Source organism: Sturnus vulgaris, chromosome 29 (genome assembly GCF_052056855.1).
Source record: "Sturnus vulgaris isolate bStuVul1 chromosome 29, bStuVul1.hap1, whole genome shotgun sequence".
NCBI lineage: Eukaryota > Metazoa > Chordata > Aves > Passeriformes > Sturnidae > Sturnus > Sturnus vulgaris.
In genome coordinates, this window is record NC_142271.1 from 1,638,632 (window position 1) to 1,658,317 (window position 19,686).

Genomic DNA, 19,686 nt, shown 5'->3' on the forward strand with positions numbered 1-19,686 from the left:
CACATCCGGGGGGAGCGCGGGGTGCAGCCCTGCTCCCCCCCCCATCCCGTTTCGAACATTTCCGCTGTAAAAGCCGATTGAGTGGCTGACTCAGTGCCTGGAGGCAGGCACAGAGCCCCCTGCACACACACACCTGGGCCCAGCACTGCCCCAGGGCCCAGCACTGCCCCAGGGCCCAGCGTGCTGCCCAGCTCGCCCTCCAGGCTGGGCAGCCACCGTGTCCCTGCCCTCTGGAACACACAGCCCCGGCTCACAGCCGGCTGCAGAGCCCCACAGGGAAAGCAGAGCAGCAGCGGTGTCTGGGTGGGTTCTTCCCAGCAGCACAACAGCCACAGGACGGGGCTGGGGCCCTCTGCCATGGCTGAGCTGCCCCCAGGAGGTGCAAAAGCTGGAGAGAAAGGGGCTGGGGTGCCCACAGCCGTGGTTTGCCAGCCCAGCACCCTGAGGATACAGCAGCCTCCTGAGATCTTTCCTTCTGGGGATCAGGGCTGCCCCCTGACCCTGCAGATAGAGATAGAGCACCCCAGGGCCGTGCCCTAAGCAGGATGGGCCGCTCCCCTCCCCCCTTCCCCTCCCCCTCCAGCAGACAGTCACATCCCATGCCTTGGGGTGGAATTGATTGCCTTATCTCTCCCTGCACAGCCCTGCACCAGCTGAGCACAGCCAGGCCAATCCCAGCCAAAGCTGGCAGGAGACCGTGCCCCCCAGGACCACCAAAGGGTCTCCAAGCCACAGCAGCAGCAGGGGATGAAGGGCAGCAGGTACCAGGGCTGTGCCCTCCCTCCCTCTCCCACTGCAGCCCTTGGGCAGCACGGACAGTGGCACAAATTGAGCTCACACCACCTTTCCAGCTGGGCCCAAATCCATCCCAGAAGAGCTGATGTGAAAGGGCTACAACTTCACTCCCTCGGTGACTGACCCCAGCTGGTGCCAGACACTTTGGATTCACAGAAAGCCTCCCAGAGGCAGAGAGCCCCAGCCAGGAATCCCATGTGGCACTAGAGATGCCAGGACCCTGGCGGGGCTGGAGCTCAGCTGATCCCACCACTGGGTCTTTGCCAGCTCAGTCACTCGGCTGAAGCAGCCCCAAAGGTGATGAGGGGAGGGGGGCTCTGAGCAGGAGCTGGGAGTCACTCCCCAGCCAGCAAGGGGCTGTCAGTGTGGGCCAAGAGCATCGCAGCAGGAGTGTCTGTGAGAGCAGCAGGGCACTGGAGGTTGCAGAGTTTAAATAAACTTGAAATACGACTCAACTTCCTTCCCCAATTTCACAAGCTCCGTTTCCTGCGTCTCCTCAGCAGGCCAGGCATGCTCAGTGCCAGGGGCAGCTCTGGCACAGGGGATGCCACTGTCTCTCAAAAGAGCCAGCCAGTGTGGAGGTGCCCTCAGGGAGCAGCTCTGCAGCCAGCCAGGCCACTCAGGCCTCCAGCCAAGGAGTTTAATGGCTCTGGGGGTCAATACATGCCATCAGCCCGTCCTGACACTGCAAAACTGCTCTGTTCTGCTTCCTGCAACCAGCACAGCGAGTGTCACTCCCCGGCTCACTGTGGCTGCAGGAGCTGGCAGCACCTGTCTGCGATCCTGGAGGGGCTGTGGGGAGAGGGGCTGCTGAGCCTCAAGGCACAAACCTCAAATTTCTGTCCCAGGCCTCCAATCAAGGCTGTGCTCCTAGACAGAGAGCAGGATGGGGAGCTGCTGCACCGGCTGCATTGCAGCCACCCGTTTGAAGGTCACCTCCAAGAAGGAAGCAGCGGCTGCTGTCTGAGGAGGGCTGGCCCCCAGGATGGCTCAGCACCATGGTGGCAGGAGCAGCTTCCTGCCCAGACCGCTACCCAGGCGCTGTGACTGCAGCACAGCTCAGCCCTGCCGGCCCCTCCCCGCCCCAGGAGACACAAGTCACCCTCCAGGCTAAGGGGCAAGCAAAGGCAGACCCTGCTGGCAGGGAGGGCAAGGGCCAGGGCAGGATCCAACCCTGCCCTTGCAGGCATTGCAGGTACAAGGTACAGGAACAAATCAGCCCCTGGGCCTGCATTTCCTCCTGCTGGCAGCAGCGCTGCCGCAGGTACCGGCCATTTCCCTCCCAGCACGAGGAAAGCCTCAGTAATGTCCCCACACCACAACTGGTGGCTCAGCACCCGGGTTCTTTGGAGCCCAGTGCAAATGGGGCAGACGAGGGTCTCGAGAAGGAGATGGGAGCAGTGAGGGTGACAGTGAAACACCACAGCATCCTTCCTGCCTTCTCCTGCCAGCCCAAGGCAATCAGCAGGAACTGGGATGCACAGATCCAGCATCTCTGTTCAACTGTCCCTACTCCTCCCATTCCAAGGGCTCTGTGGGACTACAGAGATGAGCCCTGATGGCTGTGGCACCTCTTGACATGAGCTGTTTGACCCCAGCAGACAGCACTGAATTCCACCAACACCAGCATCACTTCCCAGCGTCCTTGGCCCTTCCCCAGCTCCCACCTCCCTCCCACCAGCAGCACAGACACAGAGACCCCAGAGAAATACACACAGACCCCAAAGAAACAGCACAGCTGGCCCATTCATGTTATTATCAAGGGACAAAAGGGGAGCTTTGATCCGTGTCCTGCTGCATCCCAGAAACATTCAATCTCCTCTGTGCTCTGATGGCTGACAGAGGTGGGATCCGGGGCAGGTTTACTTCAAGGCTCTTAGAGAATCCTGCAGCCCGGCTGCTCTACCAGCAGGGTGTCACCAGCACTGACAAAGGAAAACCTCGCTCTGTTCCAGGTCCAGGACAGGAGGGGACCCAGCCCCAGCCCCCCGGGACTGCAGTGGCAGAAAAGGTGGGTGGTCTGCAGGGAGAGCAGTTCAGCCTTTGCACACTCAGTTCAGCATCAGAGCCACCTTCCTGCACGGCACCACGACCTGATGGCTTTGTTTTGCAGCCTCCTTGCTCCCAGCCCTGCTCCTTTGTCCTCCCGACTCACCTCCAGCACCACATCTCCCCATCTGCCCAGCTCCCAGCAGCTGCACTGAGTGGGATGTTGGCTCAGTCCCTCAAGCAAGGGGTGCAAGAGGGTTGGAGCTCTCCCCCCTCCCCGGTTCCTCCCCATGGCCGCTCCAGCCCCACTGCAATGCTGCATACCCATCACCTCCCCGCTGCTGTCCCCTACCCAAGCACCAGCCGACCCAGGACCCCGCTGCTGGAAGGGACCTGGGGGATTAGGAGAGCCCAGCAGAAACGACCCCACAGCCGCCATGCCGCGGGGCACACACCCCATCTCCAGGATGATGATAAAAGGCATCATCTCGAGAGAAATGCAGGATGGAGACGGGAAGAGTCTGGCCAGGAGGAAATCTCCACCCCCATGGTCGGCATTAACTCGGTTCCCGGGTCAGTGTCCTGGCACAGACACTCTGTGTTGGCAAAGCCCTCCCTGCCCCTGTGCAGCCCCCCCAGCAGGGGCTGCCGTCACTCCTGCAGCTCCCCCATCCTTCACGGCCACAGCGTGGCCTCGACCCTCGGCCTCCCGAGAGGAGAATGGCAAAAACCCCTCCGGCTGCTCCCAGGGCGAGCAGGATGGAGGGGCAGGGGGAGTGGGAGGTGTGGCGGTGCACACACACGCGTGCACACGCACACAGCCCCGCACATCCGCGTGCACCCGCACACACAGCCCCACACCCACCCGCTCTCCCTCCATCACTGCCGCTGCACCAGCAGCATCTTTTGTGCTCCCGCTCCGACCAGGCAGGGCGGGCAGTGCCCTGCGAGCCCCGGCACAGCCCCCGCGGCCGCCAGCCCCCGGCTGCCGTGCCGGCGGGGACACCGGGGACAGAGCGGGGGGAGGCACGGCGTGTCCGGCCGGGCGGGACGGGCTGCGGGGCCGGGCTCCGCCGGGGTCCCATCCGCTCCCGCACCACGGGCCCGGCAGATGCGACTGCCCCGGCACGGGGATGGGGTGAGCGGGGCCGGCCGGTCCCTTCCCCCTGTGGCAGGGTCCCGGGCCGGGCAGGGTCCCGCGTGGCCGCTCCGTGGGATCCCCTCTTTCCGTGGGGACTCCTTCCTCCCGAGGGGCAGGGAGCGGCACAGCCCCGCCGCCGCGCACCGGCCCGGCATGGCGCTCACAAAGACCAGGGTGACACAGGGGGGTGTCACCCGTCCCCGCGGGGCTCGGCCTCGCCCGGCCCACGCCCCCCGAGCTCCCGCAACCCCCCGAGCCCCGGCGGGCTCGGATGCCGCCAGCAGCTCCTGTGTGAGGTGCGGGTCTGCAGGCGCATTGTTCCCAGCACAAAGGACACCGAGATACCGCATCGTTCCCACCACCCAGCGGGGGGCGCGGGCAGGGAGCCCCCACAATGCCCGGCATCCTGGTGACACTTCAGACGGGCAAAGCCACCCGCGCAGCGCCGGGAGCTGCCCAGGCTGGGGCACTCGCCGGCTCTGCAGGTGGAGGAGCCGGGGGTCCCGGCCTCGGGGGATGGCGGGCGGCGGGGGCGGGTGCAGGGAAGGCAGCGCCGGGCTGCGCGGCGCGGGAGCCGGCGGGGAGCGGCGGGAGACTCCCGAAATGGTGGGGAGCGGGGGGTGGGGAGGAGAGCGGCGGGGCCGTGGGGGGTGCGGCAGAGACCGGCCAGGGGGGGGGTCTCACTGCCCCGGGGGGGAGTCAGAACCGACCGGGCACCCACCAACCCCCGCCTCGCACCCGCAGCGGCAGCGCCCGCCCCGCCTTTCGCCATCGATCCCGGGCGCAGCGAGCTCCGCGCGGCCCCCCGGACGCACAGCCCTCCCCCGCGGGGAGCACCGATCCCCGCACTCACCTCACGGCCACCTTGACGCAGCTGTCCGGGGCCGCCATGGCCCCGCGCCGGCACCGCGGCCGCCGCTGCCCCGGAGCATCCGCGGGGCGGGAGGGGCGGGGCCGCTCGGGGGGCGGGGCCGGGCCAGGTGCGGGGCGGGGCCGGACCGGGCCACGCCCCCAGGGACGGAGCCAGGGCACGCGGCGGAGGGCGCGGGATCCCGCTCGGAGCCGGGACGGACACACGGACACACCGACACACGGACACACCGTCAGGGACAGGACACACGGACACCGACAGGGGCACACAGATACGTGGGCACACGGACGGGGACACACGGACAGGGACACACGGACAGGGACACACAAGCACAGACACACCGACACACGGACACACCGTCAGGGACAGGACACACGGGCACATGGGCACACGGGCACACGGACAGGGACAGACGGACAGGGACACACAGGCACGGACACAGACACACGGACACACGGACAGGGACACACGGGCACGGACAGGGACAGGGACACACGGACACATGGACACACGGACCGGGATACACGGACACGTGGGCATAGACAGAGACATGTGGACACACAGACACACGGGTACATGGGCACAGGGACACGGACACACGGACGCACGAACACACGGACAGGGATAGGAGCACACTGCCAGGGACACTTGGACACACTGACAGGGACACGGGCACGGACACATAGACACACGGACACACGGACAGGGCACACGGGCACACGGATACAAACACGGAGACACGGGCACATGGACAAGGAAGGGGCACGCGGACAGGGACACACGGACACATGGGAACACAGACACGGGCACACAGAGACACGGACAGGGACACACGGACACAAGGACACGCGGATACTGACACACGAACAGGGACACGCGGACACATGGATACACAGACACTGAGACACAGACACACGGACAGGGACAAGGACACACGGACACACGCACGGACGGACACACGGACACAGCTCTCACTCATCCCCATTCACACCCACACTCCCCAGCCCCTGCTGCCCTCTGCCGGGTCAGCGCTGCCGCCTGCGCTCATTGACCGGGGCTGTGCCCGCGCTTCCCCGGGCTGTACCGGGGCTGTACCGGGGGCTGTACCGGGGGCTGTACCGAGGCTGTACCGGGGCTGTACAGAGGGCTGTACCGGGCTGTACCGGGGACTGTACCGGAGCTGTACCGAGGCTGTAGCGAGGGCTATGCCTCCACTTCCCCGGGCTGTACCGGGGGCGGTACCGGGGGCTGTACCGGGGCTGTACCCTGTACATGTACCATGTACTGGCTCCATCCCAGGAGCTGGTATTGGGAGGCTGGCGAGGGAGACACATCCAAAGGCAATCAGAGAGCAGGACTGGAGACAGACAAGCACTGGGGAGCTGAAGGAGTCCCTATTGCAGCTTTCCTGATTGAATTCACGTTGCTGGGGCTGATGGCAGCTGGACACAGAGAGGCCCTGGCTCTGCAGAAGAAAGCATCTTCCAGCGGTGTGGGACCTACAGGGCACTCCCAGCTCTGCAGGCTGGTGTCAATGGCAGGGCAAATAGCAATGGAGCATGAGGACAAACTGAGGCACACAGAGGTTTCTTTTGAGGAGTCCAGGCTGTATCCCCGAGAGAGGGATAGCCAGGACACCAGCACTGTGGCTAACAGCTGGTGGCCAACAGCTAGTGAGGCAGTGCTGTGCCCAGCACAGAGTCCAGCACCAGCCCTCTGCTCTGCAGTCTGGGTCCCTTCACCCCATCTGCTCGTGTCTGCTCCTCCCAAGGTGCCAGGACCACGGGCCATGTGTGCACAGGGCACTGCATCCTGCAGGAGCTCCTCAGTTCTGCTGGGATGGGTAAGTCCCAGGACACCCTATGCTGGTACAAAATCATGGGGATGAGCAGGACATGGCCTGTCTGTCTTCCTGCAAGGATGTGAGGAGCTCGTATTCCTCTTTCTTTGTCCCATGTTTGCAAGGACAGCTGTTCTCACCCAGAGCTGCTGGTTTTCCTGAGGGTGGACTCTTCCCCACTGAAGCTCCAGGCAGAGAGGGGCAGTGACTGTGCTATGGTGTTGCTCTCTTCCTACTCTCACCCACATGCCAGCTGTACCACAAATCACATCTGTCCCCCAGTTCAGCTAGAATCAGCTTAAAGAAAGACACACCACACATCTCAGATGGAGCAAATCATGGCCTGTGCAGCCCCAGACTGCAGGAGAGGCTGCAGAGGCCCCACTACAGTGGTATTGTCCCCAATATAGTCTAACCCTTTCTGTTTAGAGTCTCCACTGACATTCACCTGTCTTGGCAAGTGATACCTGCAGTCCTGCACCTCCCTAAACCCACCCCCACCAGAAGACCACAACCACTCACCCCATAGCATGTCCTTGACATCCCCTGGCAGAGCAGCTGCCAGAGCCGAGCTGCCACCCCCTGTGCACCTCCAGCAGCAGTGTGTGTGTCAGGCTGTGAGTGTGAAGGGGTGTAGGTCCTGTCCCAGAGCAGTTTCCCCCACACCATCCATCTCTGCTGGCTGCATGCTGTGGGTGAAGCTGCACTGCCATGGGCAGGCTCCAGCCTGGCTCTGGAGCTCAGGCTGCAGCTGGAACTCAGGCAGTTCCCTTGACTGAGTTCATAAAAGCCATGCTGGGGAGCAGGCTGGCTCATTGATCTGCTCCTCCCCTGGGACCCATCCAATCTCTGCATTTTAATATATATTAGCTGATCAAGAGCCCCCCAGTTCCAAGTTAGGCTGGGCTGGGGGCCCTTGGGAGCCAGATCCCACCAAAGAGCTGGGCTGGGAGATGGGGCTGCCCCAGTGCTCAGCACCCAGATCTCATGGGGGGCACCTGGACCCCCAGGGCAGCCCAGAGAGGAACAACCTCGGCTGCTGCTCAGCACCAGTGAGGCAGTGCTGGGAGTGCTGCAGGAACAGCTCCACACTCTCCTGGCCCGGGCCAGGACTGAATGGGCTGAATGAGTGACTGGGATGGACCCCTGACCCCCAAGAGCACAGTGTGGAGATAGTGGAATGGGCAGAAATGGCATCACAGTGGTGTCCAGTTCTCCTCTTGGCCAGCCCCAGGGCTGCTGCCCCAGCCTGAACATGCTTTCACACCTCTGCCCCATCCCCAGTTTCACACACAGCTGGGACAGGGAGCCAAGAAGACCCCAGACCCCATTTTGCTGCCCAGCCCTGGCACATCTCCTCACAGGCCAGACTTGGCTGCAGGCAGGAGGCTGCAGGCTCCAGCACAGACACGAGGATGCAGGGTCCAGCTGCTGGGATATCAGGAGATCCCCAGAACTTGGCAACCTCAAAAGGACTGGACTGGAGGCTGCCACGTGAATCACTGCCAGCTCTGGTTACACGTGCATTTACAACTCCCTCCACTGGCTGTGCAGGCAGGGTGGCAGAGGAAGGAGGGGAGGGGCACCCAGAGTCACACAGCAGGAACACTTTAATGACCTGTCCAGCTCTTGCAAGACCCTGCTGGATCAGCATTGTCCTGTTCTGCACCAGCATCCCAGAGGCTTGTCCCAGAAGTAATACCACAGCTGGCCAGAGTGTCTCAGGACCCCAGGCAGAAGCAGGAACAGTGTGGCTCTGCTCCAGCACCCCCTGTGACAGGACCCTGGGCTGCTGCAGCTCACAGGCGAGTGGCTGTGATGGTCTTTTGGGAGGGAGCTGCTCTGAGTCCTGGGGATCTGCCTGGTGGCACAGCTGAGGTGTCCAGTGGAGCAGAGCCAGTTTTTGTGCCCTGCAGTGTTTCTCTTCCCTTTAGCAGCTCCACAGCTGCTTTCTCCATTTCATCCATCTCCAACTGGCTGCTGGCTGCCATCTCATCCCTGGCCACTGCTAGGAACGATGAGTCACGGGCCAGAGCCCCGAGGCCTCCGGAGATCAGAGCCTGTGCAGGAGATGAGAGCACAGCCTGGGTGCTCAGCCTGGGGAGCTGCCCTGGCTGCAGGCACCCACCCACCCTCTTCTCCTCCCTTCTGCCCTCTGTGCTGGCACACGCCTGCAGCTCATCCTTGCAGCTGAGCTCTGTCCCCCAGTCTCCCACTATGGCATAAGCATGGTATCCCTGGAATTTCCTGCCACCCCTGCTGTTCTCTCTGCCAGGCTGTGCCCTTGCCTTACCTCCTGAATGAGGAAGGTGATGGCTGGGGTGGAGGATGTTCCTGGCTCACCAGATTCTCTCTGCTGGAACCTTGAGCTGGATGATGTTCCTGCCACAGTGCCATCCTCTGTGGGCAGCTGGGTGAGAGTAGCACAGAGCTGCAATATGTGCTGGGACACTGCCCGGGGAAAACCTCTCCCATGTTAGTGTGGGGGCTGAAAGTTCTGTCCTCTGTCCAGTGCCTGGATAGGCAATGCCATCCTGCTGGAACTTCTGGGTGCAGGCCACCCCCAAAACGGGACGAGCAGGGCCATGTGAACAGAGAGCTGGGAACCAGCCCTCACCCCCTGCCCTGGCACATGCTGGGCACGAGGCACTGTGGCCACACAAGGGCAGTAAAAGGAGCATGGGGGCAAATCTGATGCAGCCCTTCTGCCTGGCCTGGCTCTGGAGGCAGATGGGGAGCCAGAGGAATGTGCTATTCCAGCTGTTTCAGCTTCGAGGAGCTCCCCATGACTGCTAGAGCAGCAGGGTGGGAGCCCAGCTCCATCTCCAGGCTGATCCAAGAGAAAAGCTCCGGCAAGGCTGGATTCACACAGTGAGCCCTGGAGAGTGGCTCTTTTCCAGCATGGGAGAGAGGCTCAGCTGTGTCCCCCACATTACATGTCCCCTCTGGACATGCACTGCCCCTTTACCTGCTGGGAGAGGAGTGGCCCTGGTGATGAGGGACCCCCAGAGGTGTTCCCTCGCCTCCTGCTCAGCCTCTCCATGGGTATGGGGCGGTTGTGCTCTGTGGGAGGGAAAGGTAGGGACGTCAGATGGGTACCAGAGCAAGGACACCATTGCCAAACAGAGATGGGAATGGGCTCGCTAGGCTGAGGGAAACAAAGTATTTAGGAGTTCAGCAGCACCCAAAGTCCCTGTCTAAGGAAATGAACATGGTCTTGTGGCCCTGCTGCCCTGGGATGGCCAGTGCTCCCCCAACCTGAGGCATTGTCTCCACGTGTCATCACCTCAAAGGGTAGAAGGAGGGAGAAAGGTCTCCTGGAACTCTCCAGAGAGATCCTGCTGCACTCAATGCTGTCAACAAACCTCCAACTTATTGGACCCCGCATCTCCTCTTTCCACCCACCAACATCAGACCCTTCCCCCTGCCCTGGCCCCTGGGCTGGTCCCAGTCCCCCAGAAGAGCAAAGGCCAGACTCACCCCAGGCTGGGCGCCTGCGTGCTGCTGGGACCGTCCTGCTCAGCACCTCATCCTCATACTGCACCCTGGCAAGGGCAGGCAGGGGGTCAGCCCGAGTGGGGACCACACACAGCCCAGCTCCACCCGGGGGTGCAGCCTCCCCACCTCCCCCAGCCCAGGGGGACAGACCTGGGGAACAACTGGAATGGATGAACAAAGGGGAGACCCCAAGAAGCAGGACTAAGTACATCCTCTTACACTGGTAATTTTTGTCCCTTCTGCCTGTGCCCAGGCACGTGCTGGTTGCCCCAGCCTGGGCCTTGGCCCTCAGAGATTGGCAGATGAGGGGGAGGGAAGATTCCTGCAACCCCTGGAGCCCTGCTGTCCACCTCCATCCTCATGGCACTGAGATGAAGGAGTGATGGGATGGGAGCCCTGGGTGCAGCCAGCTGCCAGGACAGCCCCAGGGCAGGCAGTGGCATGGCAGTGGCCCCAGGGCAGGCAGTGGCCCCAGGACAGGCAGTGGCATGGCCAGCACTGCCCTCCTTGCCTACACACCGAGGCTGACCGCCCTTACCCCTCCAGCCAGCTGCTGCTGTTGGCATTGTTGATGTTGGTGTTGCCTTCCTGGGGGAAGTCATCAAGGAACACAGGAGAGTCGAAGTCCTCACTGCCCACCTCAGTGAACTGCAGGGGCCTCTGGCTGGCCACCTGGGGCTGCAGGGGGCTGCTGGGCTCCATGAAGCTGTCCACCTGGCCAAACAAGCCACCTGTTCTCTGCAACCAACAGGGAGGGCATCAGGGGAAGCCTGGAGCTCCAGGCTGCTCTGGGGCCATTCCCATGTGGAAACAGCGACTGCTCTGCTCTGCTCAGGCCTTGCAGACCACACGGTGCCAAAAGCCTCCCTGCCCAGGTGGGGAAACTGAGGCTCCGAGGGTTGATGGCCATGCAGCAGCACTGGGATAAGCCAGCCCATGACAAATCCTGTCACCTCTGTGGGACAGCCTGAGGTGGTGGCACCTCTGGACACAGAAGGAGGTGCTACTCTGCAACCCCACAGATGCCTAGGCTGTCTTGGAGACTCCCAGGGAGTGGGAAGGGAATCAATTCCTGTGACACCAGAGCTCTCCCACCTTAGCCTGGCAGAAGGTGTGAGTGGGAACCTCCAAACCAGCAGGTCAACATCCAGCACAGCCCTGCCAGGGACATGGGCTGGGTCCTTTCACAGAGGGGAAACTGAGGCAGAGAGCAGCTTGCCCAAGATGACACAACTAGGATGTCCTGATGCTCACAGAAAGGGAAGAAGTGCTGATCATCCTTGTGGCCCACACCCTGCAGAATGACCCCAGTGCTAGCAGCCAAGCTGCCCCACCACCAGCACTCTGAAATCAGGGCTTCCCGGGACCACCAAGCTGTGCTGTGCCCTGGGGGCTGCACTCACCCTGTATATCCCTTCCTCCATGGCAGCCTCCACCATGGCTCTTTCCAGCTCCTCCTCTGCAGTCAAGTCCCCAGAAATGGCCCGATGGATTTCGGGAGCAGCTTCTTCCTCAATGCTCCTCAGCCCAGCCTGGAGGGGACAGGAAGGCAGGGCTGATGTGGTTGTTCCCCACCACTCCTCACCTTGGTCTTTGGAGAGGGAAATGTGATGAGGCAAGGTCACCCTGGCACGTGTCCTGCCAAGGACAGGCCACGGGTCACACCCTGCAGCTGCCTGGCTCTGGGCTTGGTGGCACTGCTCCTGAGCTCCTGCTGGCCCACAGCTGGCCCACAGCTCCTGGGCTCATGCTGTCCCCCAACAGGGAGTGCAGGGGCAGCCTGATGGAGGGTTGAGCTGGTGACAGCTCAAGGGTAGGCTGCTCCTGATCTGGACCTGGCTCATTTCCTTGCTTTGCACCTTTGGGGCCTGGTCTTTTATCTCTACAGGTGATTTCCTCCCTACAAAGTCAGGAGAGGCTAGGGACACCACAGCCTTCTGGCCAGGCACAGAAATCCTCTGCCAGCACCCCTCAGGCCTGCTGTGCAGCTTCTCTGACTGCAGTGTCCCACTCAAAGCCAGCCACCCCCCTCCACCTGGTGCTCTGTAAGGCTGAGATAACACAGAGAACACCAGGCACATGGAGCTATGCAGACACTGCTAAGGGGAGGAGAGGCAGAAGGCCCTGGGATTGGAGCAGAGCAGGTGGGTAAGGGCTTGGATGAGCAGCATTTGGCACAGACAATGTCTGGTGAGAGTTTCCAGCTCTTAAAACTACTTGGTGAGGCACCAGATCCTGCCAAGCCCTCTCTACAACTGGAGTCAGTGGAGCAGAGTCAAAACCCTCCTTTGCTTTCTTCACCCTGCACACCAAGGTCACACTCAGTGCTGGGGACTCATGGCCAGTTCATGGCTGGTTCACTTGGAGCACCTCACTTCCAGAGGAGCAGGGGTCCCTGCAGCTCTCTGGGTCACCCTGGACTCCCCCAGGCTGGGGGAAGCCTCTTCCCTGACCTGCAGAACTCCCTGCCTGCCTCCAGGAAGAATCTCCCTGCAGCATCACCTGCACACCAACCTGGATCTCCACGGGGTTTTTCTTGGGCCGGTACCCATAATATTCCTCCTGGCGCTTCATGAACTTCCTGAAATGTTCTTGGATCAGGAAAGTAGCATAGAATTTGCCCACTGTCACCTCATCATCTGCAGGGAGGAAACCAATGTGATGATTCTGCCTGTCACAAGATCCCAATGGCTGGAGCAGTGAGACCCTGACCAGGAGCTGCTCTGTCCCTCTGGGAAGTGCCACTGGTGACATACCTCCAATAGGTGGGATGACCTGGTCCAAAAGCTTCATACTAGTTCGCTTCCAGATTTTTTTGATAATAGCTCTGAGCTCCTCATTGGCCTGTTCAAAATTACCTGTGAGGAAAGCGGGCAGAACAGAGCAGTTCATTTCCAGGGATGTGAACAGGGATGAAGACAGAGCATGTGAACACCTGGCCAATCTCCTGGAGGGTGTGACAGCTCCTCTCTGTCTCCCCACCCAACAAAAATGAGCTTAGTAAGAGCAAGGCTTTGATCTTAGCCAAAATACTTAACAGATTTTGACCTCCTCTTTGGTGCTCCCACAGGGTTCACCATTCCTGAAATCCCAGTCTGCCTCCAAGATCTCCAGCACTGTGCCACACTGCTGGAAGACACTGATCCCAGGAACCCACCCCTGCCTGGCCTTGGCTCCTGCCACAGCCCAGCCCTGCCCAGAGCTGCTCCCAGCACAGACACCAGCTGGTGGGACACCTTCCCACAGCAAAGCTCAGCAAACCATGCTGCTGGCAAGGAAGGGGTGAAAGCAGCTCCTCCCCTGCACAGCTAAATTCAAAGGATGGGACGTGGACCAGTCCCACTCCTAAGCTGGTCAGGGTGGCACTGGTGGCACTGGTTCACTCCTCAGGGCTGTAACATGTGGGCTAAAGCTGAAAACACCCTCCAGGCTCCATGGGCAGTGCTATGCAGGAACCCAGGGGCTCTGACCCAAAGAAATGGGTAATAAGCACAGACCCCACAGGGTCTGATCCCACAGACAAGCGCCCTGAGATCCCTGGCCAGTGGGGGAATGATGTGTAACTGTCCTGGTTTCTCTGCACCTCTTCTCTCCCCCTTCTCTCCTGGAATCAGTCTTAAAGCTGCAGAACTCAATATTCGGCACCAACAGAACAGACAACTGGGGATTCAAGCACCATAAAGTCACCCCAGGACAGTAACCCACAGCAGCACCCCAGGGAAGGTCCCTGTCAGGCTGTAGGGGCAGACAAGATCACTGCTCACCTTCTGTCTTGATCTTGAGGGCAGTTCTCACCAGAGCAAAGAGGGTGGCGTTGAAGGTGACGGTGCCGTCGCTGTTCAGGGGCATGTTCATGCACACCAGGCGCTGCACAGCAAACCCACACCTGTGACCCCAGGGCTCAGAGCAGCCTGCCAGCCCCCACACTCACAGCCTGTCCTGGCCAGGGGCTCTGCTCAGGGCATGGGGCTCCCCCAGCCCTACCTGGCCTGCTCAGGTGCTCTGCAGCACTCCTGGTACCGCAATTGGTACCAGAGGCAGTGACATCCCTGGTCCCAGCCAGATGAACCAGAGGGAGTGATGGGCAGAGCTAGGGGAAATAACCTACAGGGGCATGGGTGCCATGGAAGAAAATCATGGAATCACAGAATTGTTTAGGTCAGAAAAGATCTGTAAAATCATCAGGTCTAACTGTTCCCCCAGCACTGCCAAGCCCACCAGAAAACCCTATACACAAGCACCACATCCACACAGCTTTTAAATCCTCCAGGGTGGTAACCCATGACTGCCCTGGACAGCCTGTCCAAGGGCCTAAACAATCTTTTGATGAAAATATTTTCCCTAATATCCATCCTAAACCTCTCGTGGTGCAACTTGTACTGTCACTTGTACAGTGAGAAGAGACAGACTCCCATCTGGCTTCAACCAGGGAGTTGTAGAGAGAAAAGAGGTCCCTTCTAAGCCTCCTCTTCTCCAGGCTGAATCCCCCCAGCTGCTCTGAGAGAGATAGGAATCATTTTGCATTGCACTCCCCACTCCAAAAGATGTTCCAGGATGCTGTGAGGAATCTGGGGATCACATCTCCTGATGTGTTTGCCCAAAACCCAGGAGGGATTCCACCAGTGCCTGAGCTCCTGCCCATGCATGTTACACATGAGCCTCACACAGGCCCTGGATTTTCTCAAAATGAGCTAAGCCAGGAAAAGTGCATTTCTGCTAAGAAAGTTGAGGTTTCCTTCTCCTTAAGCACTATCAGCTCTTGGAAACAAGTTCAATGCTCAGGCCCTGCACTGCCTCCTGCACCAGCTGCAGGGTGGCCTGGCAGTCCCCTGTGAGGAGGGCTCTGGGCACTGCCAGCCCATCAGTGCCACCCTTTGAAGTAGGAGGTGAGCACAGGTGAGTCCTGATCTTCAGCAGCCTGAACCACATCATCCCTGTGCAGGTCAGTAGCACCTCCCCTTTCCCTCTGAGCACACTCCTTCATTCAAAAGGAGAGGTCAGAGCAGAGTGTAAGCCATGGCACTGGAGGCTGGCTGGACTGTCCCTCTCAGCCTGCCAGGACGACACTGTGACAGCTTGGGGAAGGTTTCCCTGTGCTCACACATCTTGTCACCCCCTTGGCTCTTACCTTACAGGCTACACGGTGTGGGCAGAACTTCCCAAAGCCCAGGGGAGGGTTGATACGCCTCAGTAGAGTCACCACATCCAAGTGTTTGATTCTCCCCCTGCAGAGGAAGCACACCAGCTCAGCAGGGAGGCAGCAGAGCTGCCTGACAGTGGCTTGGGCAGGGGCTCTGGGGGCTGATCCCTGGGATGTGCCCCATGCTTCTGTGCTGGGCAAATCCCTACTCTTCCCTCTGCTCCTCCTGGGGAGAGCAGCTGCTCCCTGTGGCACTGGGGAGCAGGTAAAGGTGTGCAGTGGCATGGGGAGAGTTGGCAGCCTCACCACAGCTGGGTGAAGAGGGAACTGAAAGTCTTATATTCCCAAATATCCTGATGGCTTTTATCAGACCTGGATCAACCCTGGCACGTTCACATCCACCTCTGAGATGCTGGAACCTGAGTGGTGGGCAGTGCCACAGCTCAGCCTGCTGTGCCTGTGTCCCAGCCCATGGAACAGCCTCTCCATGCTCCCACACTCACTTGGCCTCAGGGTCGTACTCGGCCCAGATCCTCTTGAACTCATCCAGGTGATGGGGCCCGAGGATGGACCAGTCCCGTGTCAGGTAATCAAAGTTGTCCATGATGACAGCCACGAAGAGGTTAATGATCTGAGGGCAGAGAAACAGATGGGGAGGACCCAGTTAGGGGAGAGAGACCCGCACTAGGAACACAGGGGCAGATGTGCTCTGGAGCAGGAGGGGCTTGGGATCTCCTGGAATCAGAGGATGCTGAGGGGGGATCTTCCCATGCAGAGAGGAAGCTCCTGCTCAAGCAGGTCGTGGGAAAGGACAAGCACATCAGCATCCTGTCCCTCTCCACCCTCGCCAAGGCCAACACAAACACATCTGGAAGGCAGCACATGGAGGCTGTGGGAAGAAACTCAAAGGGGATCCTGACTCTCCCAGGAGTGCAGTGCCAGTTTCCAGCACGGCTGGGGAGGTGGGCTGGGGATGATGCCCCCAGAGGAGCTGCTGTGGGCTCACCCCATGAGACACACCACTAACAACACCACGGCAGCCCAGGCAGGACAGGGGTGCCAAAGGGGCCCTGAGGGAGCCAGCGTACCAGGAAGGCACAGAGCATGTAGAAGCTGATGAAATAGAAGTAGGCAAAGCCGGTGCCACAGGTGTACTCCTCGCCCTCGGCATAGTCGGACTCGGGGTCGCAGCGCCGGCCGTAGCTGCAGTCCAGCAGGATCTCCTGCCAGGCCTCTCCGGTGGCACACCTGGGGAGAGGGGACACCTGCTGCTCCCTGCCTGCTCTGGCCAGGAGCTGGCCATGCAGGGAGGTGTGCCAGTGTGTTTCTTGCTAACGGGATGTTCTGTTACTGCCCGAGTTAATGGTTTAGTCCTAAATTATACCCTCCCACCCACTTTGTCAATCTAGCCTGAATTACCTGTCAATCCTGCTTTGTGCCAGCCCCCTGCTTGGAATTCCCCTTTGGAAGTCTCCTAAAACTGGAGGTCTCATTAGTCCATGTGACCCAGTTTTCTCCCCCACCTCCTTCATTGGACAATGCCCTTGTGAACCCAACCCTTTACCCTTCCCCAGAATTTCTCCAATTTGCTAGGAATTTGTACCTTCCCCTTGAACCTCCCCCATATTTAAGTTGTTGCACCTTTGCCATTTCTGTCTTTTGCCCCACAGATTCCCCAAAATAACAAATCCTTTCTATCCTATGCAAAAGACCTCCCCCTCCTCCTTGCCTCCTTCAAACGCAGTGTGGCAGCCAAAAGGCCCTGGAGCCATAGCTCGAGCCACATCTAAGGCCTCCTGTTCCCAGAGTGTGACCCACTCTGGCACAGGGCAAGTGGCAAAGTGAGAGCAGCTCTGGCCACAGCCTCAGCTGGTGCCCAACGTGGGGCCCCGGGAGGGCTGGCTCATTCCCAGTGCACAGGGGAATGAGAAGCTGCTGGGAAAGGAGCTGCCAGGATTCTGGGCTTGCTGCTCTAGGGCCTCTGAAAGCTTCAGAAAGTGTCTGGAGTCAAGGAAAGCCTTGGGTTGAGCTCCTGCTTCCCATGAGTTTCCTCACAATTTACAAATTAAAATCCAGTCTGAGAAGGAAATATTCAGAATAACAACCCCAAAATGCCTCTCTCTCCAGCAACCCAGCCACACCAAGCAAACCCACAGCCTCTCCTGAAATGCCCCTGCTGCCACAGGAGATCTTTCTGTGGGACAAAAAAGAAATCAGCTACTGAAATGTTGATCCTCCCTCACTCCAAGCTGGGCATTCCCACAGGCTCAGAGCCCAGCTCCCTTCTGGAGCTGCTTACACAACAGGACAAGACTGACCTGAAGAGCAGCAGCACAGCCTGTGGAAAGGTCTGGAAGTTGTTGTTTCGGTTGATCTGGGTCCCATCCACCATGGCAATCTTCCCAAACATCTGTAAATCACAGGGGGAGGTCTCCAGTGTGCCATCCTTTCTTTGGCACCAACCACCCTCCAGAGCACCTCTGGTGCCTGAGCTCTACTTCCTCTTGTTTATTTGGCTTTGGGCATCCCCAAAAGAGATTGAGATCGGGGTGTGAGTGCTCTGGGGCTTAGAAGCTACTTGGACATTCCTGCCAGTGCTGAAAACACCCCTGACTACAACTGCACTTCATCTGGGCAAGGAGACAAGGTCTCCTGAACCAGCACAAGTGCTGCCTGTGTATTTAAGTTGTGCCATTGACTCCCCAGGTGCTCTTTGCCATGTGCCTCAGCTGCCCTGGCTGAAGCTCAGGGATGGGGAAGCTGCTGGGCTGGCAAACATCCTTGCAGACCAGGGTAAACAGGTTCCACTGACTCCTTAAGTTTTAGCTTTTATATTTTTCAGATTCTGTACTGCATTGGGGTGTGCCTCTGAACTCCATACAAAGTGTCAGGAAGTTCTCCTCACAGTTCAAACAAAACAATCCTTTTCCAGCCCTAGAACCAAGGACAGCTGCAGCTTCAGGCCCAAAAGTGCAAACAGCAGCGAATGGAGGAGAGAATCTGGGAGGATGGGACTGCAGAACCTGGAGCTGGAATTGGACAATGAACCCCAAGATGGAAATGGACCAAAACTTTAAAAGGTGTGAAAACTCCTTACTTGTGGTTCATCTTGGGTGGAGCCACAGCCAGGCTCTTGTACTGCCCAAGGTGAATCCTTTGAAGGCCTTTTAATAAATCCCTGCTTTATTCCTTTAACACTGTCTAGCCTCTGTTCCAGGCAGCTTCTTTAGGCATCACCTAAGATGCAAAGTGCTAGAGAGGGCCTAACAGAGGAACCAGTCCCTCCCTGTCCCACCTCCCCAGGTGCCATCAGGCTCAGGGCATCTGATGAAGACCAATTCCCACCCCCCGTGCCCCTCACCTGCATCCCAATCACAGCATAGATGAAGAAAAGCATCACAATCAGCAGGGCCACGTATGGCAGAGCCTATGACAAAAGGACATGGCTTGTGTGAGACCCAACCCAGAGACAGGGTGTGGGCTCTGGAGGGGCTGCAGGAGGCAGATCTGTCCCTGTGTGGGGAGGGGACAGCTCAGCTGCTCCTCTCACCACCCTCCTGCTGCCCCTTCTCTGTGGCTCTCACACATGGCAGGCTGATGTCAGCCCCACGGGAGCACTGTCCCTGTGGCTGGGACAGAGGCTCAGCACACCCAAGGGCTGCCCAGGGCTCAGGGAGCTGCCCAGGTCAGGGCTGGACATGTCCTGAGGTGCCCACCTGGTGCAGACCCCAACCAGCCAAAGCCAGGACAAACCAGGCAGGTACTGCCAGCACCTGGCCCAGCTCTGACACTCAGTGCTGCCAGCCAGGGAGTCCCACACACCCTCCCACCCACATGGCAACGTTCTGCACACCACAGGCCCCCAGCCCAGCCTGAGGTCAGCACTGCCAGCACTGGAATCAGCACTGCCAGCACTGGAATCAGCACTGCCAGCACTGGAGCTTTCTCCTGTGCTGGTGAGGACAGGCTGCTCGTGCTGCCAGCCTGAGAAGCAGCCACTGCTGCCAGCCCATGGCATGGATGTGTCTGGGAGGGGAGCACTGCTCCTGACAGACCTGAAAGGACTTGATGAAGGTCCACAGGAGGGTCCTGACACCTTCACCCCGGCTCAGCAGCTTCACCAGACGCATCACCCGGAACAGCCGGAAAAAAGTGATGGAGACACGGGAGTTGTCATCGGGGTCCTGCAGGCAGAGCACAACAGCTGGAGGACAGAGAGGGCTGAAGCCTCCAGGCTTCCAAGGCAGGGGGGTCCAGGTCTGGGGTGAGGAAGGGTAAAGAGATCCCACCCCCCGGCACCAGTCACGGTGCCCTTGCCTGCACACAGGATCAGACTGCAAAGATGTGCTGGCACTTCTCCCCCGGCACTTCTCCCCCTGCACTTCTCCCCGCAGCCTTCCCAGGGATCTCAT

The 19,686-nt window shown here is 59.8% G+C and overlaps 2 protein-coding genes across 7 annotated transcripts in view; both read right to left on the reverse strand.

Moving 5' to 3' along the window:
* Positions 1-4,856, reverse strand: part of KIF21B (kinesin family member 21B) — a 44,876-nt gene extending 40,020 nt beyond the window's left edge. For all 6 annotated transcript variants that reach the window (XR_015808728.1, XR_015808727.1, XM_088180244.1 and 3 more), the window contains exon 1: positions 4,779-4,856. Coding sequence is in view for 4 of the 6 variants with exons in the window: in XM_088180244.1 (XP_088036370.1) it covers positions 4,779-4,816 (38 nt within the window). In the remaining 2 variants the exon portion in view is untranslated. The remainder of the gene's footprint in view (positions 1-4,778) is intronic.
* A 3,372-nt stretch (positions 4,857-8,228) lies between these two features.
* CACNA1S (calcium voltage-gated channel subunit alpha1 S) overlaps positions 8,229-19,686 on the reverse strand; it is a 47,444-nt gene continuing 35,986 nt past the window's right edge. The window contains exons 30-44 of the mRNA XM_088180378.1: positions 19,330-19,458; positions 18,636-18,701; positions 17,593-17,684; positions 16,363-16,522; positions 15,778-15,905; positions 15,263-15,359; positions 13,899-14,001; positions 12,891-12,992; positions 12,649-12,773; positions 11,538-11,666; positions 10,673-10,872; positions 10,117-10,181; positions 9,605-9,699; positions 8,930-9,046; positions 8,229-8,696 (exon numbers count right to left, since the gene is read on the reverse strand). Of these exons, the coding sequence (XP_088036504.1) occupies positions 8,436-8,696; positions 8,930-9,046; positions 9,605-9,699; positions 10,117-10,181; positions 10,673-10,872; positions 11,538-11,666; positions 12,649-12,773; positions 12,891-12,992; positions 13,899-14,001; positions 15,263-15,359; positions 15,778-15,905; positions 16,363-16,522; positions 17,593-17,684; positions 18,636-18,701; positions 19,330-19,458 (1,869 nt within the window). The 3' untranslated portion in view covers positions 8,229-8,435. The remainder of the gene's footprint in view (positions 8,697-8,929; positions 9,047-9,604; positions 9,700-10,116; positions 10,182-10,672; positions 10,873-11,537; positions 11,667-12,648; positions 12,774-12,890; positions 12,993-13,898; positions 14,002-15,262; positions 15,360-15,777; positions 15,906-16,362; positions 16,523-17,592; positions 17,685-18,635; positions 18,702-19,329; positions 19,459-19,686) is intronic.